General features: G+C 38.4%; 2 protein-coding genes across 3 annotated transcripts; one reads left to right on the forward strand and one right to left on the reverse strand.

Moving 5' to 3' along the window:
- The first annotated feature begins 29 nt into the window (after nt 1-29).
- On the forward strand, nt 30-6,177 carry LOC122760701. Its single transcript, XM_044015852.1, has 15 exons — nt 30-634; nt 921-1,044; nt 1,129-1,223; nt 1,505-1,639; nt 1,757-1,916; nt 2,127-2,290; nt 2,553-2,729; nt 2,852-2,996; nt 3,132-3,307; nt 3,450-3,611; nt 3,779-3,917; nt 3,999-4,138; nt 4,479-4,655; nt 4,794-4,832; nt 4,940-6,177. Exons 1-15 carry the CDS (start codon nt 584-586, stop codon nt 5,390-5,392), a joined length of 2,337 nt encoding a protein of 778 aa, XP_043871787.1. The 5' UTR covers nt 30-583; the 3' UTR covers nt 5,393-6,177.
- LOC122760699 (myosin heavy chain, fast skeletal muscle-like) lies at nt 5,817-16,630 on the reverse strand. Of its 2 annotated transcripts, XM_044015850.1 has the most exons (39): nt 16,574-16,629; nt 16,257-16,477; nt 16,024-16,167; nt 15,748-15,904; nt 15,636-15,663; nt 15,447-15,549; nt 15,274-15,366; nt 15,112-15,175; nt 14,909-15,007; nt 14,639-14,742; nt 14,415-14,553; nt 14,192-14,310; nt 13,967-14,116; nt 13,686-13,856; nt 13,294-13,600; nt 13,066-13,139; nt 12,772-12,977; nt 12,566-12,689; nt 12,327-12,463; nt 11,968-12,223; nt 11,565-11,807; nt 11,261-11,437; nt 11,031-11,176; nt 10,836-10,926; nt 10,363-10,752; nt 10,118-10,244; nt 9,599-9,717; nt 9,075-9,271; nt 8,795-8,978; nt 8,546-8,711; nt 8,326-8,450; nt 7,857-8,165; nt 7,579-7,782; nt 7,369-7,494; nt 7,091-7,261; nt 6,887-6,991; nt 6,707-6,802; nt 6,485-6,616; nt 5,817-5,933 (listed from the first exon to the last, which is right to left on the reverse strand). In XM_044015850.1, exons 2-39 carry the CDS (start codon nt 16,458-16,460, stop codon nt 5,913-5,915), a joined length of 5,808 nt encoding a protein of 1,935 aa, XP_043871785.1. In that variant the 5' UTR covers nt 16,461-16,477; nt 16,574-16,629; the 3' UTR covers nt 5,817-5,912. The 2 variants fall into 2 exon arrangements, with proteins under 2 accessions (XP_043871785.1, XP_043871784.1); XM_044015849.1 differs by having other exon boundaries at nt 6,707-6,991; nt 16,574-16,630.
- Between the last annotated feature and the right edge of the window lie 5,377 nt (nt 16,631-22,007).

Here is a 22,007-nt window from a genome sequence, read left to right on the forward strand (position 1 = left end):
GTCTTCCAGAAGGATTTTATTATTTAAATATTTAACAGTGATCATTGTACAAGCTTTGTTGTACATGTTGATCTCAGAAAGAACTTCCATACTCAAAATGATTTTTGAATAACTAGAGACTTTTGACTTGGTCAATTTGCCCTTAAATTAAATTCTTGGGTCAAAGCACAAATAAATGTCTAACTTTTATTATTCAATGAGCTCGGGAGCTTCAAACAAATGTGAACCTTCTGTGAAGTGTAAGGCAGAACATGTACACCTATCAGTGAAAAAGATGATCCCTCTCCATGCTGAGGATTATGTTTTCATCTGGGATTACAGATGGTTATGTTAACACTGGCTGTGGTCTTAATGGCAATGGGTTAATACTCGGGACTTAATTCTATTTAAAAGCCCTTTGCCAAGTCGTATACTGTAGACATTTGGAGTAGCATCGATTGGGATCATTTTTATTGCAAAATGCAGTAGTTCGAGACCTACTGAATGTATTCTTCACTAATTACAGGGGAGAAATTGGTGTAACATTCTGTACCACTTTGCAGTTTTATTAAGAACCTTTTCCAATTTTTGCACAATTTCTTTGATGGAATCTACTGAGATGGAATCAAAATCAGAAGCTACCAACATCGTGCTGGTGAGTCTGTAGCATAAAAATCATTTTGAAGTTGTTGTTTGGTTGTTGTTTATGGTTATTGCATAGTATTTTTGACCTTTACATAGAATTATATCCAAATTGTAGAAAATGATTTTCTAAAAATGTGTTTATTTCTTAATATTACATGTTTTAACATTTGTTCATTATTGGTCACATTTCGATGTTATATTTATGTTATTATTTGTATTTATCATTGATGCCTATTATAGTTCACCTACAGTTGTTTTTATCGTTGGTGCTTATTCTTTTGTCCCATCTTGAACAGAAAACCGAACAGAAATCTCCCCAACAGGAGCAGATCCTCAACACAACGAGCCTCTCACATCATAATCGAATGGATGGACAGCCTTCCACCTCAAGCCCAGCACAAACCACAACTAAACCTGCTGGTTAGTAGTTGCGTAAATTACATCTGTATCTGTATGTGTCCCTCTGTAGATTGATTATTGATTATTTCACCCCTGTTTCCTCAGGTTTAAACAATGAGGAGCCTCCCCATACCTTCGATAAGATGCAGGGACAAAGTCTCGGTGACATGAATTTGTCATGGCCAGGACTTAACTATCAGGTAGCAGACTATAGTTTGCACAATGCTCATGTGGTATGATGAAAACTTTTATTTATAGGTAGGATTTAGCAACATTTATCAGTGAAGTTGAATGTTGCAGCACACCCTTCCCTTCCAAGCATGTAGGAGAACCTATGGTAGCCTTCAGTTATCATTAAAACTCAAAATGTGTTTAAGTTGTCTATTAAAACATGGTGGTCCGACATGGTGACCTCTTCCTGATAGATCATGCTGTGGTCATGCACATCTTCTAGTCTCCAAAATGCAACTTGTTTTCTCAGAAACTTGGGCATGATGACCACCGTAGCTCTACACCCCACATCTCTGTAACTGAGAGTACTCCAGACAGAACCAGGAAACTTCAGGTACCCGTCACCAAACTACAGGTACCCTCTCAGTGTGACAATTCCATAAAGGTTTGTTCTATTCTACTTCACTCTTATTGCTTTTAATTACTACACTTCTGCTGATGTGTTAATGTCACTGAAATTCTCATTTGGTCAAATTGTTTTCCCACTGTATTTGTCCAATAGGAAGAATTGCCAGATGAACAACAACGGTTGATGAGTATGATCTGCCATGGACAGCGTGGGCGTATGGACGATCAGTGCTGTTCCTTGGAAGCTAGCAAGAGTGCTCCTTGTACACCCAAACACACAGACGCAAAGCTTTCTATTAGTACATTAAATGCAGGTGAATCATATATTATATTATATATATTATACATATATACATATTAGAACATATTTACAATCTTTGCCTTTTGCTGAAGTGTTTGCCTCTTACTAATAATTTCCTCACAACAGCTCCAGTTTCAGTAAAGTTTTATATTTATTCGGTAAAGTTTCCGTTTATATTATTTATGTGAATTATTTCTCTTGGGTTTATATTCAATCTCTCCAGGTCCAGACTCTGAAAAGTTTTTTAATCTCTTGGCCAACACGCAGAGCCACCGGCTTGATGACCAGCGAATGACTCTTCCATCATTACCAGGGTTACAGAAAGAAAATGCCACATCAACAGCAGGAGATTCTGGCTACTTGTGTTACATGGTCTCTAAAGTTCAAGTGAGTACTTTTATTCAATTTAGGGAACCACAAATTGTGGTGATGACAGCTTTGTCTTTATTTGTGACACAAATATAACGAGAACAAATATTATACATGTATGAAATATCACCTATTATTTATCGGATGCTAAAAGCAATCATAACTGTAAAGAGTGGAGCATCTTCACTCCGGTGGTTTGGATGTTAATTTCAAACAACATTAATTAATTAATTGAAAAAAATTAAAAATACTGCTAAATCCTTATTGAATGCATTTTCAGGGTTCTAGAATGGAAGAACAGAGATGCTTGCTACCTCGAATCCAAACCAAGGAGACTCACTCTTCTCCAAAAAAGGATAAGCCTGTGTCTGAGGCAGGCCCTCCACGCTCAGCCTCTTTCAGTCCTAGTTCAGACATAGAGCGGCCAAGGAGTAAGGATAAAGCATCTGAAAAACCGGTATGCTCAAGTCAAGGGGTTTGCTGTCTGAATGTTCATTTTTGTTTTGCAATTGTGTTTATATTCTTAACTCCAAATTATTTATTTACTTCCTAAAGATATCCTCTATTCTTCACATCTAGGTCTTGACTCCAGATGAACAAGATGATTTTTTTAACTTTGTGAGTAATTCCCAGCGTGGGCGAATGGATGAGCAGCGATGTGTCTTGAGTGTTAGTCCACAGTCTACACCCAAACACAAACCCAACCAGAGCACCATTCCTAAAGGTTAGAATCTAAACATGTTGTTTTCCTGTATTCCCTTTTTCATTTGATGTAGTCATATTTCAATCCACTCTCGTGTCAAAAATATAGTAATTGTTCACATGTCAAGGCTAATACATTTCTCTTTTCATCTCCAAGGTCCAGGTTCTGAAAATTTTTTCACAATGCTGGCCAACTCTCAAAGCCAACGGCTTGATGATCAGCGAGCATCTCTAATTTCATTGCAAGGGATACAAAATGGAGGATCCACATCAACATCAAATGCTGCTGAGGTGGATGCGAGCTACTTATGTTACATGGTCTCCAAAGTGCAGGTCAGTAACTTGCAATATCTGATGTTAAAACAATCGGGAGTTCTGAATCACTTTGCTCTATGAAGTTTTGACATGTTTTTATAACAACACATCCCACCTCCTTAATCCAACATTTCAACTGAATCCCATTGTATTACCACAGGGGTCAAGGATAGATGAACAGAGATGCCCTGCACCCCAAATCTCTCAGAATATTGGGACCCCATCTGCTCAGCGTAAAGACCAGACCAATGCAGACACATCTACTAAAGCTCCACAGAGGTCTGCATCCTTAAACCGGGACAAACCTGACCAACATCAGCCGGTGAGATCTCATACCCTTCAGCACATAGCACATTTTATGGAGAGGGTAATTCTCCCTATTATTGAAGAGGACACTCTTTAATTTTGTCATTTGGATTATTTAAGTAGCAGCTTTTGTTGACCAAGCTTTGTCCCACTTGTTTGCTTCTCTTCCTTTAAAACATTTAGGAGGCATCTCAAGCTGAGCAGAAGAAGTTCCTCCAAATGATCAGTCATGCACAAAGTGGACGGATGGAAGAGCAACGGTGCTCTTTACAACCGAGTAGAAGTACACCTGCCACACCCACACACACCCACGCAACAACAGGTCAGAAAAGCGCACAAAAGGTCAGGTATGTGTTCTCTTCCAGTAACAGTCACAGAAATAACTCTTGGTTCTCTGTAACAGGTGCAGAGGCGGATGCATTCTTCAAAATGCTTGCTTCCAGTCAGTCACGGCGTCTAGATGATCAGCGTGTTTCACTTACTACTTTGCCTGGGATAAGTGAGAATTCTGAACAAAAAAAATATATAAAGGCTGAAATCCCTGTAAGTTACACAGCACTGAAGTTAAATGAAGAATATTTGTCAAATGTTGCCTTGTTATTTTTATGTCACACTCCCATAAGCAGGCACATTTGTACACTTAAGTACTCTAACTCATGGCAGAAACATTATACTTGGCCACAAATTCCTCCTATAGAGTAATCATGGATCTGGACCAACTTCATGGCTTTAAATTAATATATGATCTCAATCTATGATTTAAACTCTGGAACTGAAGAACAGTTGTGCACACCTGGACTTTCTGTAGAGAATAATATATCACAACTATTATAATGGAATGCTTTTGCCAACCCATTTTACTTTTTAATTTTTCTTGTGCAAGGCTTGTCCCCCACTAATCACTGTGGCTGAAAGTACACCAACAACACCAAGGAAGGGCGGACCAAACTCTCAACCCCAAATGAACAACGCAGACCCTGGCTCTCCCAGCACTTTGCCTAAATCGGCTTCATTTAGCCCTGAAACTGAATACTTGAAAAATCTTAACTTTCCAGCACAGGTAAAATGTTCACCTCACAATACAATTGGTCTGACCATTGGCTGCTTTAATAAAATGTAGTCTTTGGAATGGTATGCATCCTGCCATTATTAAAGTAAATGTTAACCACTGTGAAAACTGATTTTTTTTTTTTTACAGGTAACACTGAGGGTGTCCATGAGTTTCACACCACAACAGGTGAGCTGTACTAAAGTTTGAGTGAATTTTCAAGTATTTGCCCAAATTATCTTATCAAAAGATGTGTGGCTTCATTAATGCTTATTTGGCCCTTTTGTCTGTCAAAGGGACGAGAGAATGTTGTTCAACCATGTACGTTCCCAGAGGTCTATCTGACTCTAGGGGCCCCAGGAGATAACTTTGTGATTCCGCTGAGTCCAGGGCCTGGAAGACCTCTGTCCTTTAACTTAAACCTTGTCCCAAAAGAGGATGTTACGTCAAAGCATGACTCTCCAAGCTGTGGAAGTCCCAGGAAGGCCAATTCAAGACCATCATCTCCTAACCCAGTAGCAACCAGATCCTCAAGCCCACATAAACTGGAGAAGCTTGTGGCCAGCTCTACTGGTCCACTTGAAGACTGTGTCTCTCTGATTGAGCAGAGTCATACAGCCCAGTTGCAGAAAGGGATGGCTCAAGGAGGACAAAAGTGTAAAGGGAACCCCGGAAAGGGGAGAGAAAAGGTAGACCAAGGAAAGGGAAAGGGGTGTGGAAAGAAAGATAGGAAAGATGGTGGCAAATAGGCAGTAGTAAAGTATGCAACTATGTAATTATCCATTGAAGAAAACAACAGAGATTAAATGTGAGGTATTGGAAACTGGCTTGAAATACAAAAGATTCAATAATAATCACAAGATTAAATTTGTAGTTTTGATGTGCCCTCACTAATTTCAGTGTTTTACTGCAAGTATAGTGTAACCTTATTTTTCTTTGACAGTTAATTGTCACTCATATTTGCATTTATTATACATCAGTGATTTATTTGCCTTTTCTGAAAATGGACTATATAACATTAAAAAAAGAAAAACACCTGTAAGTAAACCTGACAATTGACAATAAGCCATTCATGATTATTATTTGTGAATTCACTTTGACATATGTTCAGTGTTCGACATGCTTTTAGATTAGATATGCTGAATGCACTGAAAGGAAAACGGAACCCTTAAATTGTTTTCGACATTTATTGAAGATTTACAGAGGGAAACAACCGCTCTTATTGTATGACGTCAGTTGAAAGGCTTCCACAAGAAGACCAGCTGCATCTTATTCAGCAGAGTCACTTCCCTGGAATTAAGGGAGACAATTATTATTTGGGAGCAGCATATCAACAGGATTACTATACTGGTGGAAAATTGAATAACAAAATTACAATTGCATATATACTATGTGTTGAATATATTTGGCGTAATGGACCTTTTCCTCAACAGACATCATTTGACATGAAATAGTAGGATAAAACACAAGAGAGCCTGGCTCATGCTATTGTTCAGATGTAAGGGTACGTCACAATAAATGTGTGACATGTTAACCTGGAGAAGCATTTTATTCTGAGGAATTAGATATTATAAACCTGTGTACATGTTTCCTGTAATTTAATTTCCGGATGTGTTCTAATAAAGTGATTGACAAATAATTATACAGTAATATAGCAACAACAGAATCACAGCAGTGGGTATATATATATTTGTGTGTGTGTGTATGTATATGTATATGTATATATATATATACATATATATGTATATATATAAATATGTATGTGTATATATATATATATATATATATATATACATATATACATATGTATATACATATGTATGTAAGAATAAGAAAGTTACCTTTCCAACATCACGGCTCTTGGCTCTCAGCTTGTTGACCTGGGACTCGGCAATGTCAGCCCGTTCCTGAGCCTCTTCCAGCTCATGCTGAACCTTCCTGAGCTTGGACATGTGAGTGTTGGCCTGCTCCTCCTGTGGAGAATTTACAGTTTTATTACTTGATTTATTGACAATACACAACTCTAAATGTTTGGTCATGTAATATTATATTATTTGACGCACAGCCTCCTCAGACTGCCTCTTGTAAGCTTTGACTTTGAGCTGCAGCTTGTCCACCAGGTCTTGAAGTCTGCTCACATTTTTCTTGTCCTCCTCAGTCTGTACAGATAGAAAATTGTCACTTATAAAATGCGAAAGCAGAATCAATGTTATTAAAAAAAGGAGTGCTTTAAAATTGCTTGCCTGGTATGTCAGCTCCTTCACTCTCCTCTCATACTTGCGAACTCCTTTAACAGCATCAGCGCCACGTCTCTGCTCACCTTCAACTTCTACCTCGAGCTCACGCACCTGTAATATGATTATATGCAAAGAAATATCAAATTTGATACATTTGAAGCTCAATTTTATATTTAAAGTAATCTCTGAGACTTTATGTAAAGTTCATACCCTGGACTCGAGTTTCTGGAGCTGCTTCTTGCCACCCTTCATGGCGAGGTTCTCAGCCTCATCCAGACGATGCTGCAGGTCCTTGACTGTGACCTCCAGGTTCTTCTTCATCCTCTCCAGGTGAGCACTGGTGTCCTGCTCCTTCTTCAACTCCTCAGCCATCATGGCAGCCTGTATTGATCGATAGCCTCTTATTCATTTTAATCAATAATTCACTTGTTATTGTATCTGCATGTAATTGACCAAAATGATAATAACAATATCATGTGATGACTCACATCAGTGATAGCCTTTTTGGCCTTCTCCTCAGCATTTCTTGCTTCCTGAACAGCATCATCTATTTCACCCTGAACTTGGACCAGGTCAGACTCCAGCTTCTTCTTGGTGTTCAGAAGACTGGTGTTCTAAATGTTTAAGAAAAGTTGTGTTTATTGTAATAATTTTAATAATTCCCTAAACTACTTTCTTCTTACTGACTGACAGCTAACCTGAGAGTGCAGAAGACCGACACGCTCACTAGCATCAACCAGCTCCTGCTCAGCCACTTTGCGACTTCTCTCTGTCTGCTCCAGAGCGGCTCGCAGCTCTTCAATCTCAGCCAGCATCAGACAATTTCTGCGATCCACCATGGCAACCTGTTCCTTCATGTCCTCCTGTCCTCTGAGAGCTTCGTCAAGGTGCAATTGGGCATCCTGATTCCAAAAAAACAAACAAACAATGAGATAACTTTCTCAGTCACTTAAAAGGATAAGTCATCAAAACTGACCTTAAGCTGTCCCTGGACGTTCCTCAGTTGTTTCTGGGCCTCGGCTGCCTGCCTGTTGGCGTGACTCAGCTGAATCTCCATTTCATTCAGGTCTCCCTCCATCTTCTTCTTGACTCTCAGGGCATCATTCCTGCTCCTGACCTCAGCATCGAGAGTGCTCTGCATGGTGTCAATCACCCTCTGGCTGTTCCTCTTGATCTGCTCCATCTCCTCATCCTTCTCTGCCAGCTTCCTGTCAACTTCACCTTTGACCTGGTTGAGCTCAAGCTGAACACGGAGAATCTTGGACTCCTCATGCTCCAGGGTGCCCTTTAAGATTAATGAGTAAAAGTATAAGCCAAGCTAAAATAACTGCTCTGTAATTATAACATAATACTATTTAAATTAGTCAAGTTACTAATGTCACAGAGCACCATTAGCATGACATTAATTTGCTGCAATAACAAATGAATAAAATGAGAGGAAATACCTCTGCCTCCTCTAGGGCAGTTTGAATTTCAGCCTTCTCATTTTCAACAGCCTTCTTGGCTTTTTCAAGCTCATGGATGTTTTTTCCAGTTTCACCAATCTGTTCAGTGAGATCTGAGATCTCCTCTACATAGCAGATACAAAAGAACACACATTGTTAGACTCTTCGCAACCAGTTGTAAATCATATGTTTGCACTGAATGTACATGATGTTGTCATACGCTGCAGATTCTTGTTCTCTCTCTTCATAGTCTCTAGCTGATCCAGAGCCTCCTCATAAGAGTTCTTCATCTTGAACAGCTCAGTGCTGAGAGAGCGAGCCTCCTTCTGGGCTCCTTCCAGCTCTGACTGGCTTTCCTCATACTTTTGTTTCCATTCTGCAAGGACCTAGATAGTTTATAGGTTGGTTAAATGATAAGCTATCAATAAAATGTAAGAATTGGCTTTGATTTTCAGCATAAATATATTACCTTATCAAAGTTCCTCTGCTTCTTGTCAAGGTTGGCAGCCATAGAATTAGCCCTCTCCACATCAATCATGAGGTCCTCAACCTCACCCTGCAGCCTCTGCTTGGTCTTCTCCAGGGAGGCACACTTGGAGTTAACAGCCTCAATGGATTCCTCAGCATCCTGCAGACGCTGGGCAAGCTTTTTCCTGTCATGAAGAATAATGGTATTTACTTATGCAAAAATATTTTAGGTTGTATTAATATATTTACATATATATATATATATTAAAAGTTTCATGTACTTGGCCTCTTCTAGCTCCTCAGTGCGCTGGATGGCATCAGTTTCATACTTGGTTCTCCACTGAGCCACCTCACTGTTGGCCTTGGACATTCCTCTCTGCAACTCGGCCTTAGCCTCCTGCTCCTCCTCAAACTGCTCTCGGAGCAAATCACAGTCATGGCGGGCAGACTGAACAGCGTGGGCCAGAGCATTCTTGGCCTATTCATCATAAGAAGCAAAAGGAGTGTTAATTAGATCTGATATAATACATTTAAGCACATTTCCAAAATAACAACATTCCCCCTTTGCCCTTCATTCTATTATATTTCCCTTCTCCTTTATCCAAAATTATTTAAAAAAATTAATAATGGCATTACTTAGATGTACATTTCCACATTCTTTTACCCCTGCTCCAAACACAAGACCATTGTTATTCAATACAATACAATAACTTAATGTTCCAGGCCTCTGATATATTATATAACCTTACCTGATAAATAGACACATTGCATTATCATGCATATGATCGACAGTAAAATCATGTACCTTCACTTCCTCTTCAATGTGTCTCTTTAGCTCTTCAATCTGCTGGGTGTAAGCCTGTTTGCCTCTGGTGAGCTGGGAAATAAGAGATTCCTTCTCCTCAAGCTGGCGAGTAAATTCACCTACATGAACAGGTAAGAAAAGCATTTGAGTTGATTTTGTCACATATGTGTTTAAAGTGTTTTCCTCTACAACCGGACACTGACTTACACTCTGACAGTATTCTGTCAGAGTAAGTATACTTACTCTAAATAAAAAAACTTAAGGAAAGGGGCATGGGGTTACAATTACTAAGGAAATTATATATTATTTATATTATATAAATATATATTTTGTTGGCATCAATAACTGGTTGCAGTTGGGGGGCATATTATGAGACACATATTTTCTTTTAATTTTTCAGGTACAGTATATTAGGTAGACAGACATGCAGGTTTGTTTTGCCTGGCGGTGGTATGGGCCCTGTAGACTTCCATTCTCGTTAACATAGTGTTAAACACCTAAGTGTCTTTGAATACACACCATTCTCTGTTTGCAGTCTTGCCCTCTGTGCACTTATATCACTGAGCTGGCGAACATTCTCATCATTTTTGGTCTTAATTTCACTTAATTGATCTTCAAGAGTTCTGCACATTTTCTCCAGATTAGCCTGAAATTGAAAAAGTAAAAAAAGTAAATGAAAAAGTAAATGACATCGTAAGGTGGAGATTTGTTGAATACTTATGTGATCATCCTGACAATTTTTCCTTCCTAAAAATAGTACACACCTTAGCTTTGGCAACAGCCTCCATGTTGCTGGAGAGGTCATCGATCTCCATCTTGTACTCGCTCTTCTCCTTCTCCAGCTTCTGCTTGACACGCTGGAGGTTGTCGATCTGCTCTCCCAACTCAGCAACACTGTCCGCCTGTTTCTTACGAAGAGCTGCTGCAGTGGATTCATGCTGCAGGGTTGCTTCTTCAAGGTCACGACGCAGCTTCTGGAACTCAGTCTCACGCTTCTTGTTCATCTCAATCTGAGCAGCTGTTGCTCCTCCAGCTTCTTCAAGCCTCTCACTGATCTCCTCAAGCTCCCTGGAGAGGTCAGCTCTCTGCTTCTCAACCTTAGCTCTAGCAGCCCTTTCAGCCTCAATTTCCTCCTCCAGTTCCTCAATACGAGCCTAGGTTTTAGGAACACCAAGAAAACGTATTGAATAGAACACATGTTTCTACCTCACTGAATCAACTAGAACATATTTTTTACCTGGAGTTCCTTGATCTTCTTTTGAAGCTGAATGCTAAGGGACTGTTCATCCTCAATCTTGCTGAGGAGCTGGCTGATCTCAAAGTCTTTCCTTGATGAGGAATTAAACAAAAAAGCCATTAATCATGTCAGTTTATTCTGTTGGTGTGTGTTACATGCCATAAAGAGGATTGATAAGCTTAAACAAAAACCTACTTTTTGATTTTCTCATCAGACTGCTGCTTGTCATTCTCCAGATCCATAATGGATTCCTGAGTCAGTTTCAGATCTCCCTCTAGCTTCCTCTTGGCTCTCTCAAGGTCCATGCGGAGCTTCTTCTCTTGCTCCAGAGATCCCTCAAGCTATACAATAATGGTATTACATTTTCTTTAAATCAAGGATCATGAGATTTCAGTGAAAGAAAAATCAGAGCAATTGTTACTCACATCATCCACTTGTTGTTCCAGCTTTATCTTGGCCTTGGACAGACTGTTGACTTTGTCTTCCTCTGCCTGCAGATCATCCAGAGTCTGCTGGTGGGCCTCTTGGAGGGCTTTCTTCTCTTTGCTCAACTTGGCAATGGTCTCATCTTGAGATGCCATTTCCTCTGTCAGATTTTTCACCTAAAAATGGTTTGGAAAGTTAAATATTTCCCACAAAGTTCAATAAATAACAGTACATGGCATAACGCCACATGTCTGTATGTTACCGTATGACAATTATGTAAAAGACCGTTCAAATAAATCAAACCTTGTTTTCTGTGGCATGTTTCTCCTTCTCCACTTTAGCCAAGGTGAGCTCCAAGTCATCAATGTCCTTCTTCAGCTCAGAGCACTCATCCTCCAGCTTCCTCTTCTTTGCAGTGAGTTCTGCATTCATTTCTTCTTCATCCTCCAGTCTCTCAGTTGTCTCTTTGAGTTTGGCCTCGAGCTGGATCTTGCTCTTAATGAGCCCTTCACACCTTTCTTCAGCATCAGAGAGATTCTCGCCCTCCTACAGAGGGAACACACAACAAGATATTGAATAAATACTGAACACTTGCACATTTACATAGTTAAGTATAGAACCTCCACATTTTCTAAAAAGCATGGAAGAAATGTAGAGACATTCACCTTGTGATTTACATGGATACCACATGCTTTTGTATACTCACAGATGCCACTTGCAGTTGAAGGTCATTCTTTTCTTGCAACAGTGACACCATCTTCTCCTCCAGTTCCTTCTTCTTGGCAAGGGCTGTAGCCAGGTCAGATTGCATTTTCCCATAGTTCTCCTTCATCTGTTGCAGCTCCTTTTCTGTCTCAGCACTCTTCAGAAGAGGCTTGATCTTGAAGTACAGATGCATCCATGGCCAGTTTTTCACATTCATGAATGAACGGATGTTATACTGGATGGTGAAGATTGCATCTCTGAAAATAGTGAATTTATTTGCATGTAATTAAGCAAGTGTTTTTTTCGTTTACCACTTCAAAAATTTAAAGAGCAGTTTAGAAAGATATGATATAATCTTACCTCCTTTCCATCATCTTAACAAACTCCTTCCTCATGAGGTGTCCTCTGCAGAGGGCCTGAGTCATGGTCACCAGCTCAGCCAGTTTCTCATCTCTCATCTCCTCCAGGGTACCCAGCAGACCAGCTTTAAAGAACACCTTGTTGCCAAATAAAGGAAACATTCCTCAGTAAATATTGATACTACTACACATAATGTACATACACGAGCACAACCATGAATATTGTTTATAGATTTGTACCTTTGTGTGCCCAAACTTGTACTGAGTGTGGTCCACATCAATGGAGCCCAGCAGCTTCTCTGAAGCTTTCTTGTTATCAATGAACTGTCCCTCGGGGATGACACTGGCATTCAGTACTTTGTATCTACAGGAGAATTTTGTGAGTTATTTCTACTTCACTAATTGGTCTTGGGTCTCTCAACTGAATTGTTCGTTATGAAAATCACCTCTGCTTGAAGTCAGCATAGAGGATTCTGCTGGGGAAGCCCTTTCTGCAGATTCTGATGCCCTCCAACACACCGTTACACCTCAGCTGGTGGATGACCAAGAAGTTCTCCATTTTACCTGGAGTTTTTGTTTCATTGGGAATTAGGCAACGCACAAAGTGAGGGTGAGTGCTCCTCAAGTTGGTCATCAGCTTGCCTAAGTTCTCCTGGAAGAGTAAAGGTTTATGGCATAAAGTAAACCAAACTGATTGAACTTCATCATAATCTTGATATTATGAGGATGTTTAAACGCACCCTGAAAAGAGCAGACACAGTTTGGAAGGAAGCACCCTTCTTCTTTCCACCCTTTTTCCCACCACTTGAAGCATCTGTGAAAAATGAGTTAGATAAATAAATAAATCAATATGACTTAGTATATAACTTCCACTGTTGAGGTTCATTTCCTGAAGGAAACCACATATTTTGAAAAAGTTGATTAATGCATTGCCATACTGTACTGTAGGTACAGTATTTTCTTCATACCATCAGATGCAGAATGTGATGCATACAGCATAGCCAGCAGTTTGTTTGAAGACTTCTGGTAAAGCTGAACCACTGAATCATTCAGGGGGTCCTTGTTCTTGTCCAGCCAGCCAGAGATGTTGTAGTCCACTGTACCAGCGTAGTGAACCAGGGAGAAGTGAGCCTCAGCCTTGCCCTTTCCAGGCTTTGGTTTTTCAAAGGCCTTGGTCTTGCCAAGGTGCTGATCATACAGCTTATTCTTGAAAGAAGTGTCTGTTGCCTTGGGGAACATGCACTCCTCTTCAAGGATGGAGAAGATACCCATTGGCTGAAAGGTAATGATATATTACAGATAATTAATATTTCCCCTTGCTCTCAGAAAACAGGATTTCACTTTTGCCTGACTGTCTTACCTTCTCAATCAGCTCAATGCAGGCAGCCAAGTCCATACCAAAGTCAATAAACTCCCACTCAATTCCTTCCTTCTTGTACTCCTCTTGCTCCAGGACAAACATGTGGTGGTTGAAAAACTGTTGCAGTTTCTCATTGGTAAAGTTGATGCAGAGTTGCTCCAAGCTGTTGTACTGTATTTAAAAAAATAAATAAACATAAAGATATATGTATAAATATATATATATATATCTAAGTGACAGTTTTGAAATGCAACTCAAGTGTTCATATAAAGAATACTTGCATCAAAGATCTCGAATCCGGCGATATCCAACACTCCGATGAAGTGTTGTCTTGCCTGCCTTGTGTCCAGCATCTCATTGATACGGATGACCATCCACAAGAACATTTTCTCATAAACAGACTTGCACAGAGCCATGGTAGAATTATTGACCTGGAAAAAAGAGCAACAGTTTTGTTTATTTTTGCATTGTCCTTGAGTTATAGACATCTAAGATTCCCTCTGTACCTGTGGGACGGTCTGACCTTTGGTCACCATCTCATTTCCGACCTTGACTCTTGGGTAACACAGAGCTTTCAGCATATCAGCTGAATTCAGGCCCATGAGGTAAGCGATTTTGTCAGCCACTGATGAAAAGACAAATCTTAAAATCAGTGAACTGTCATGTTTTAAATAATGTGTATCATTTATTTCAAAAGACATTGTTTGAAGACATTGTTATGCAATTTACCCTCATTGCCATCAGGTTCAGCCTGCTCCTCACGCTGCTTCTGCTTGAATTTCATGTTGCCATGATGTGTTACAGCACCAGTCAGCTTGTACATGCCCATCTTTTCCTCTGCAGTGAATCCCAAGATGTCAATAGCAGTCTGTAATTCAAAACATCGCACATATTTTCACATTGTCACTTATTCTGACACTCCTCTGATATTATTCAATCAATTATCAACTTACATCTGTTGCAATGAACTCATCCACATCATTGATGCTCTTGACAGTAATTTCACCCTGACTGATCATCGGATAGTCATAGGGGTTAGTAGTGATCAGAAGGGCCTCTGGAAGAAAGTAGAGGAAGTGTACAAGTGGGTATTTACTACTACTTTCACTTATAGACTTGTACCTTTGTGTGCCCAAACTTGTACTGAGTGTGGTCCACATCAATGGAGCCCAGCAGCTTCTCTGAAGTTCACAGTATTTTTCTATTTGTTTGTTATTACATACCCAGAAGCTCGGGCTTGTGGCCAGTCATCAGCTGATAGAAGATATGGTAGCTCCTCTCAGCAGACAACTGGAAGGTGACACGGGATTTCTCCAGCAGATCTGTAAGTAATTGAACAATTTTGTGATTATTTTGATGTATTTTTATGTATATCAAACAATGCAAGAGATATTTGTCTTCATCATGAAACAAAACTGAGACTCACATGTTTCAATGTCAGCGGAGGACAGCTTGCCAGAAGAGCCAAAGTGAATTCTGATAAATTTACCCTAAACATTTATCAGAAAATATATAGTTTTTTTTATTGTTTATTACAAACAGCGTCAGAAAGTTACAGTTTGCACATTCCCACAAAATAATGACTTACAAAACGGGAGGAGTTGTCATTTCTCACAGTCTTAGCATTACCATAAGCCTCCAGGAGAGGGTTGGCTGCAATGATTTGATCTTCCAGTGAACCCTATATAGAGTCATTAGGAGGTGGAATTAAACAAAACCAACATCAAGTATGGCAATAGTTTTAGCTGGCAACCAATTTACCTGCATTTTGCTAGCTGACTCTTTCTTTCCAGTGACTGCAATTGTTGCAAAGTACTGGATGACACGCTTGGTGTTAACAGTCTTTCCTGCACCAGATTCTCCACTGAGGAATTAAAAGACAATCCATTCTTATGGCAAAATAGCCATTATGGTACTAATAATTGTCCTGACAAGTTGCATAATACTCACGTGATAAGGATAGACTGGTTCTCACGATCTAGAACACAAGCACACACAGTTACAGCTGTAGTTTAGGTTGTTATTCACGCATCTCCTGAAATTATGTGGTAAAATAACTTACCAGTGAGCATGAACTGATAGGCATTGTCAGAGATGGAGAAGATGTGGGGTGGCGCCTCAATCCTCTTCTTGCCTCTGTATGCATTAACAACCTGAGCGTCGTACACAGGAAGCCACTTGTAGGGGTTTACAACGACACAGAACAGGCCAGAGTAGGTCTGTGGTATCAAAAAGAGAAGCAATATTACAGCTGGTTGAACATGGAACATGGAACATGGATGAATTATGTACAGACTTTAAAAAGATTCAGGCACATGCCAATAAGAATAAAACTCACATAGATCATCCATGATGCAAAACGCTCTTTGAGATTAAACAGCACACCTGGCTCATTAAGGTGGGTCATCATGGCCATGTCCTCCATTTTATTATATTTAGGAGGGTTCATGGGACAGATGTCATCCTCTTTTACAGTCACAGTCTGAATAGGGAATAAAATACAAGTTTACAATTTGACCTGTTATCTATATGGCTGCCCTTTCTGTGGTAATTTGGAAAGTGTCCTTTTACCTTTCCTGTAATTGTATCAACGGTGGCTTTGCCACCCTCTCTTTTGACGAGTTTGCCTTTGACATACATGTCCTCAGTGTCAGTCACAAAGTAGGCAGTTTTGGCATCAAATGGGGTGTTCTGAGCCTCAAGCCTCTCCTTCTCTGGCTTTCGGAGGTAGATAGACGCAGGCCCATAGGCCTCCATCTCCGCGTCTGTACTCATGATGGCCCCTTAAAAGACTGAAAGGATAAGGATAGGTCATACAGTGTTGGTTTAATATACAGAATGTGATTTTAATAGGATTTTTCATGCATGTAATTTGATTCAAATTATACCTGCTTTAGTCAGAACAGAAACAGAAGACTGAACACAGTCAAGTCTGTTCTTTTGAACCTGTTGAGAAATGATCAAGCATTGGGAAATAAATTAATTGAGCCCATATTGACTTCAGAATGCATTCATTCAACATTAAAAAGTGTAATTAATCCTTGATGTAATTTAAAAACTGCAGGTTGGCGTCACATTTTTGTATTGAGTACCATAGGGATCATGTATGCAATGATCATAATGAAATGATGCAAACAAACACATTCCTACAGCAATCATCAAATGTTATGCACTCACCTGAGTTGGAAACCTACCAGTTATTGACTGAGTGCCAAGAGGCTTCTTTTATAGAGGCAGGACTGTCTGCACAGTAGGTGTGCCTTTCTCAGTTTGGTCATGTATTCTTGTCATGTTGTCATGCTAATCCTGTGACATTCACAGTCATTGTATTGCCGTGTGTGTTCACTTGTTGTACTAGGTATTTGTTCTCAGGGTCTAAAATAAGATTAGTAAGTACTTAAAATTCAGTAAAAAGATATTTAGTTACAATAACAATTACCTTGAAGATTAATGTGCAAACACAAATGCATTGATTTCAGTTTGAACCGGATACATGTTAGTGCAGTTGAAGTCCAATAACTATATGCTGTTATATAACTTGTGACTAATTCAGTAAATAATTCAAATAATACACATTACAGAGGTTAAGAATTTGGATTTTAAACAGTAAATGTTGTTGATTTTTATAGTTACAATCTGTCAATCACTGTCAATTATTATTCATGCAAACAATTCAGCATTATTTATTCCCCCAGTTTTGGAGAAGCATTCAAAAGTCACTGATGTACAGTTGACACATCAGATTTGGTAGGTCAATTTTTTGGTAATATAGGGTCAGAAACATTCATAGCCAAACAAATTAGTCATTATAGACTTATGTTTCATATGTTTAAATTTTCTAAAATGTATGTAAATATATGTTATTTTACTCATTAAATATCATGATGCTCATTAAATATGATGCAATAATTAGTAAGTCCTTTCTTTGGGATGTGTTGAGCTATTTATAATATAACAGAGTTGTCACCCATGTATAAAATTTCATTTGTGTTATTAGTAATGCTCTTACTGAAGTATGTCATGGCAGGCACAGGCTGGGGTTTTGGAGAGGCATGTAAATGTCACTGGTACATAGTTGCAGGTCCACTACACCGCTCAGATGTCTGAGATAAAATTGAGGCTGAGTGCCATTCCATAAAAGCTGAAGAGGGATTATATATCACCTTGGAACAGAATGAACGAACATTGGCCATCCTGGCGAGGATAAGACCCAAAATAAGTACCGTGCCAATGAACAAGATGTTAGAGATGCCAGAACTGTAATACTATCAGGAATGACAAGCCTGGACAAGATTAGTGCATGTTTAAAATTGAATGAATAATCAATGCAGGAAAAGCTTCTCTTTTTTTTTTTTTTCATTTGATTTGTTTGAACTTGAGGATTGAGTGAAGGGGTCTTATTCCCTTTTTTGTTTATTTAACTGTCTGTCTTAAAAAAGGAGATGACCTTCAGGAATGACATACATTTGACCTCAATGGGCTATTGTGCAAACATGTGTTGCCATGCCTGTCAAGAAGGGTCAAAGGTTTTCAACAAACCTGGGGCATGTGTTCATTGTGCTATTCAAGTAAGTTCAAAGTCATTTTTTTAGTCAACTTGTTTAAGAGACACTGCTGTGCTTAGTTTTCCAATTTAGATTGTGTTTGATCTACAGCCATTATAGACCTTAAATAAAATAAAATACAGTGTGATTTATCAATATTTATATTATGTTTTAGGACATATCATCTTCAACTATGAGAGACAGAAAAAACTCTTTACTTACTAAAGGGTGATATGCTCAGCTTGCATGTTATTATCAGCTATTGCATTTTCATCCATGAGTATGTCTAAGATTCAGCATTTTCAGTACACATAGTCCCCTTAATGTTTTTTCATGTTTCATTCATCACAAATTCATATCAGCATGTGTAATCTGTTAATCTGTTTTAAGTAGACTATGTGTTGTTTTTTTATGAGGTGAAGACAAACGTAAGTAGGAACAGATGTCCTGACTAACCTTTTCTTTTGTATGACCTTGAGTCTGTATAGCTGAGCCTCTGAGCTAAGGTCATCAACTGAAATAAAACACTCCATGTTTGTCTTTAGAGAAGGAGCCTTGTAAGGTTTAAAAGATCATTACACTTATTAGAGACATAGTACGAACACGAAGGATTGGTGTAGGTTGAGTTCTCTGTATTTTCTTTTGTTTGATGTAGAGTTTCTTGTTGTATTCATCAGAATGAAGGGCACAGACAGAACAGTGGAGGAGCTGTAGTGCACTTTCATTTAGGATCCATGTAGTCACCTTAACTGAACATTTTAATTTCAGATTAAATACTTGATGATAAATGATAATGAGAAAAAGAAAGTTGGAGGTAGTGAGCCAAAGACATAAAACCATTGCATGTCATTCAGTAAAAGGGGTTGGAGTGGCTCAGTGGTTAAGACCCTGTGTACAAAGACTTCATGGTCGCAAGTTCAACTCCACCCCTGGCAGGTTGTACACAATTCCCTTGTAAGTCGCTTTGGATAAAAGTCTCTGCTAAATGACATGTAATGTAAAAGACATTGAACAAGAGTAACTCCCACATTTTCATGAGGCATGAAACAATATTACCCCCCCCTGTTTGTTTTTGGTTTTTTTTTCTACATGAAGAGTTATGCTGAAAAGGGACCAGGACTGACTCGGGTCATATTGACTAATTCATTCATGTTTCAACCAGCTTTTTTCCATGGCGGTGGGCCAAGGATTTCACCAGCTAAATAGTGCAATAAGGAACCACATTACAGTTTGCAAAGATGCTATTGTTTGCTTTTTTTTGGTCCTTACCTGCCCTGTATGACATGGCTGCCACACACTTAAATGGTCAACTAGCAAGAATGACATACCATAGTCATATAGGTATATAGATAAGCTTTATTTTCAGACTCAAGGTCCAAGACACACAGTACAAAAGGAATAAAAATCACTCAATAGAATAATAATAATAAAATAATAAAAAGAAAAAATATATATATATATAAAATAAAATAAAAATCTAATATATAGACTTAGACTAGACTTAGACTTCCTTTTATTTGTCATTGCACAGAAAACTGGCAACGAAATTTCGTTGCTTGGCAAGCAGATGTTGTTGTTAGTCCATGCTGTTGTTAGTCCATCAAGTTTAATGGCTCAGCAGCTGGATGACGATTACACCATGAACAAGGCATTACTGTAGAGCAGAGCAGAGCAGAATTACACACAGCAGCAGCAGCAGCAGCAATATGTATTTATGTTTGTTATGACTCATTTATATGATGTATTTTGGTCCATTCATCATATTTGATTCTTTTCAAGCATCTGTCATTGGCTAATACTGATAGGTCACCTTAAGTCTCCATTTTAAAATTAAATTTTTTTTATAACAACAGGTCAATTGTTTTTTTTTTTGTTTTTTTCTTAATACTCTGCATGTTCTAAAAATTAATCTCTGGATAATTGATGCTAAAATATTGAAAATGTTTCCTCTCGAAATATTTTAGAATGGATGTTTTGCACAGACTTGGTTTATTATCTCCCATCTAAACAACCACAAATAAATCCAGCTAGTGGTTGGGTTTGGTGGATTGGTGGTTCTTATTTAGCAAATATAGAAGGATATATAGGACACACTATGTTTGTTGTTAACAGCACATCCTAAGCTAAAAGAAATGTAATAATTACATGGGTCCCCACTAAAATGTGTTTTTTATTGACATTACAGTTGGAGACTGACACATGTAGTCACTGAACCACAGCCACTCAAAAGATTGAGAATGATGATAATAATAATAATAATGGTAATAATAATAATAATAATAATAATAATAACAATAATAATAATAATAATAATAATGATAAAAATAATAAAAATAAAATCAAATGTGAACTTTTTTTTAATGAATGATTCTTGTAAAATGTCCTAATGGTACTGCTATAAATTATTAACTCTGAGTGACCTTTATTGTGAGCCAGGATTCATTTTGTGTAAACCAGTCAACATGAGTGGGCTGTTTTGGCAATCAGTACTGGACATAAATTTAGAGCGCTATTAGGATTCCGATTAATTTTTTACTGATTGTCACCTCTCTGAACACTCAAAGAAGTGGGCACACTTGCCACTAAGTCATGACAGTAGAGTACATGAATTCCTGCAATCGTTTAGAGCTTACATTAAGCCAATTGTTATTCTGTAATTGTGAGTGTCTCGCTATTACAAATGTCACGCGTTCACTGTTGAATCCTAACATGCTAGCGAGCATTGTGTTAGTGGTTTCAGTCTTACATTCTTTCAATTGATTTGTGTTGGCTTAATATAGAAACCGTCTCTGTCCACACCTATTTTCAATGGATAGCTAATATAGCTGAATTTCATCTGAATACTAGTCAACCAGCATATACACCTACAATACATTATAGAGATTGCATATTAAATGTGCCTTTCAAAACAATTACATGTATGAAATGTGTTTTATGTTATAAAAGTGACTAATTAAACAGGAAAATGCACAACTGCACATCCAATGATTCACTGGGTGAAAATAAACTTACTTACTTTATTATTTGTAATGCATTTCCTTATAGTTTAGTAGTGTTTGAGTGGCAGGTGTGCCTGTTTAATTTTGAGATCATAACCAGTGCTGGGTTTCACTGTTGGAGAAGCATCAGAATGTCACTGGTGTATGTTTGTAGGATAAACATGTCTCACATATCTGAGACACCTTGCAAACTGCACACTGCAAGGGAGTCATATTCCCCCTGGAAATATAACATAAGAAGAGAGGTCGTCTCAGATAAGACCAAAGTAACAACAACAACCTCACAAAACAAAAGGTTTAGATGAAAAAAAAGAGTTTACGTTTATGATGATATGTAACCCAATTATAGTGGTACAGTTAAGGATGATTGCCACTTTTCCCTTTAATTACATAACTGTTAGAGTGTTTGTTTTGGTGTTTAAAATCATACTGGCAGTATATAAACAAGAACAAGTGGAGTAGGAATGTTTGGCAGCCATGTCTCTATTCTGTATGTATGGTGTTTCATAACTTTAAAGTTCTCTTTTCCATTTTGCACTTTTGTTGTGTTTGTCATGATTTTTGTGGATTAAATATTTTTCTTCAAGGCTATTGCAAAATATTTTCAGTATCACAACCAAGAGTACGTTATATTACATTTAAGCATTTAGCAGACACTTTTATCCAAATCGACTTACAAGAGAGGAATAAGCTTCATAGAAGAAGTCTTGGAAAGAACAGATAGGAACAGTGGCCTGTTGGAGGGTGAGAGTGCAGAGGTGGATGTAAGTGCAGAAGGA

The sequence above is a fragment of the Solea senegalensis genome, unplaced genomic scaffold (assembly GCF_019176455.1).
Source record: "Solea senegalensis isolate Sse05_10M unplaced genomic scaffold, IFAPA_SoseM_1 scf7180000013955, whole genome shotgun sequence".
Lineage (NCBI taxonomy): Eukaryota > Metazoa > Chordata > Actinopteri > Pleuronectiformes > Soleidae > Solea > Solea senegalensis.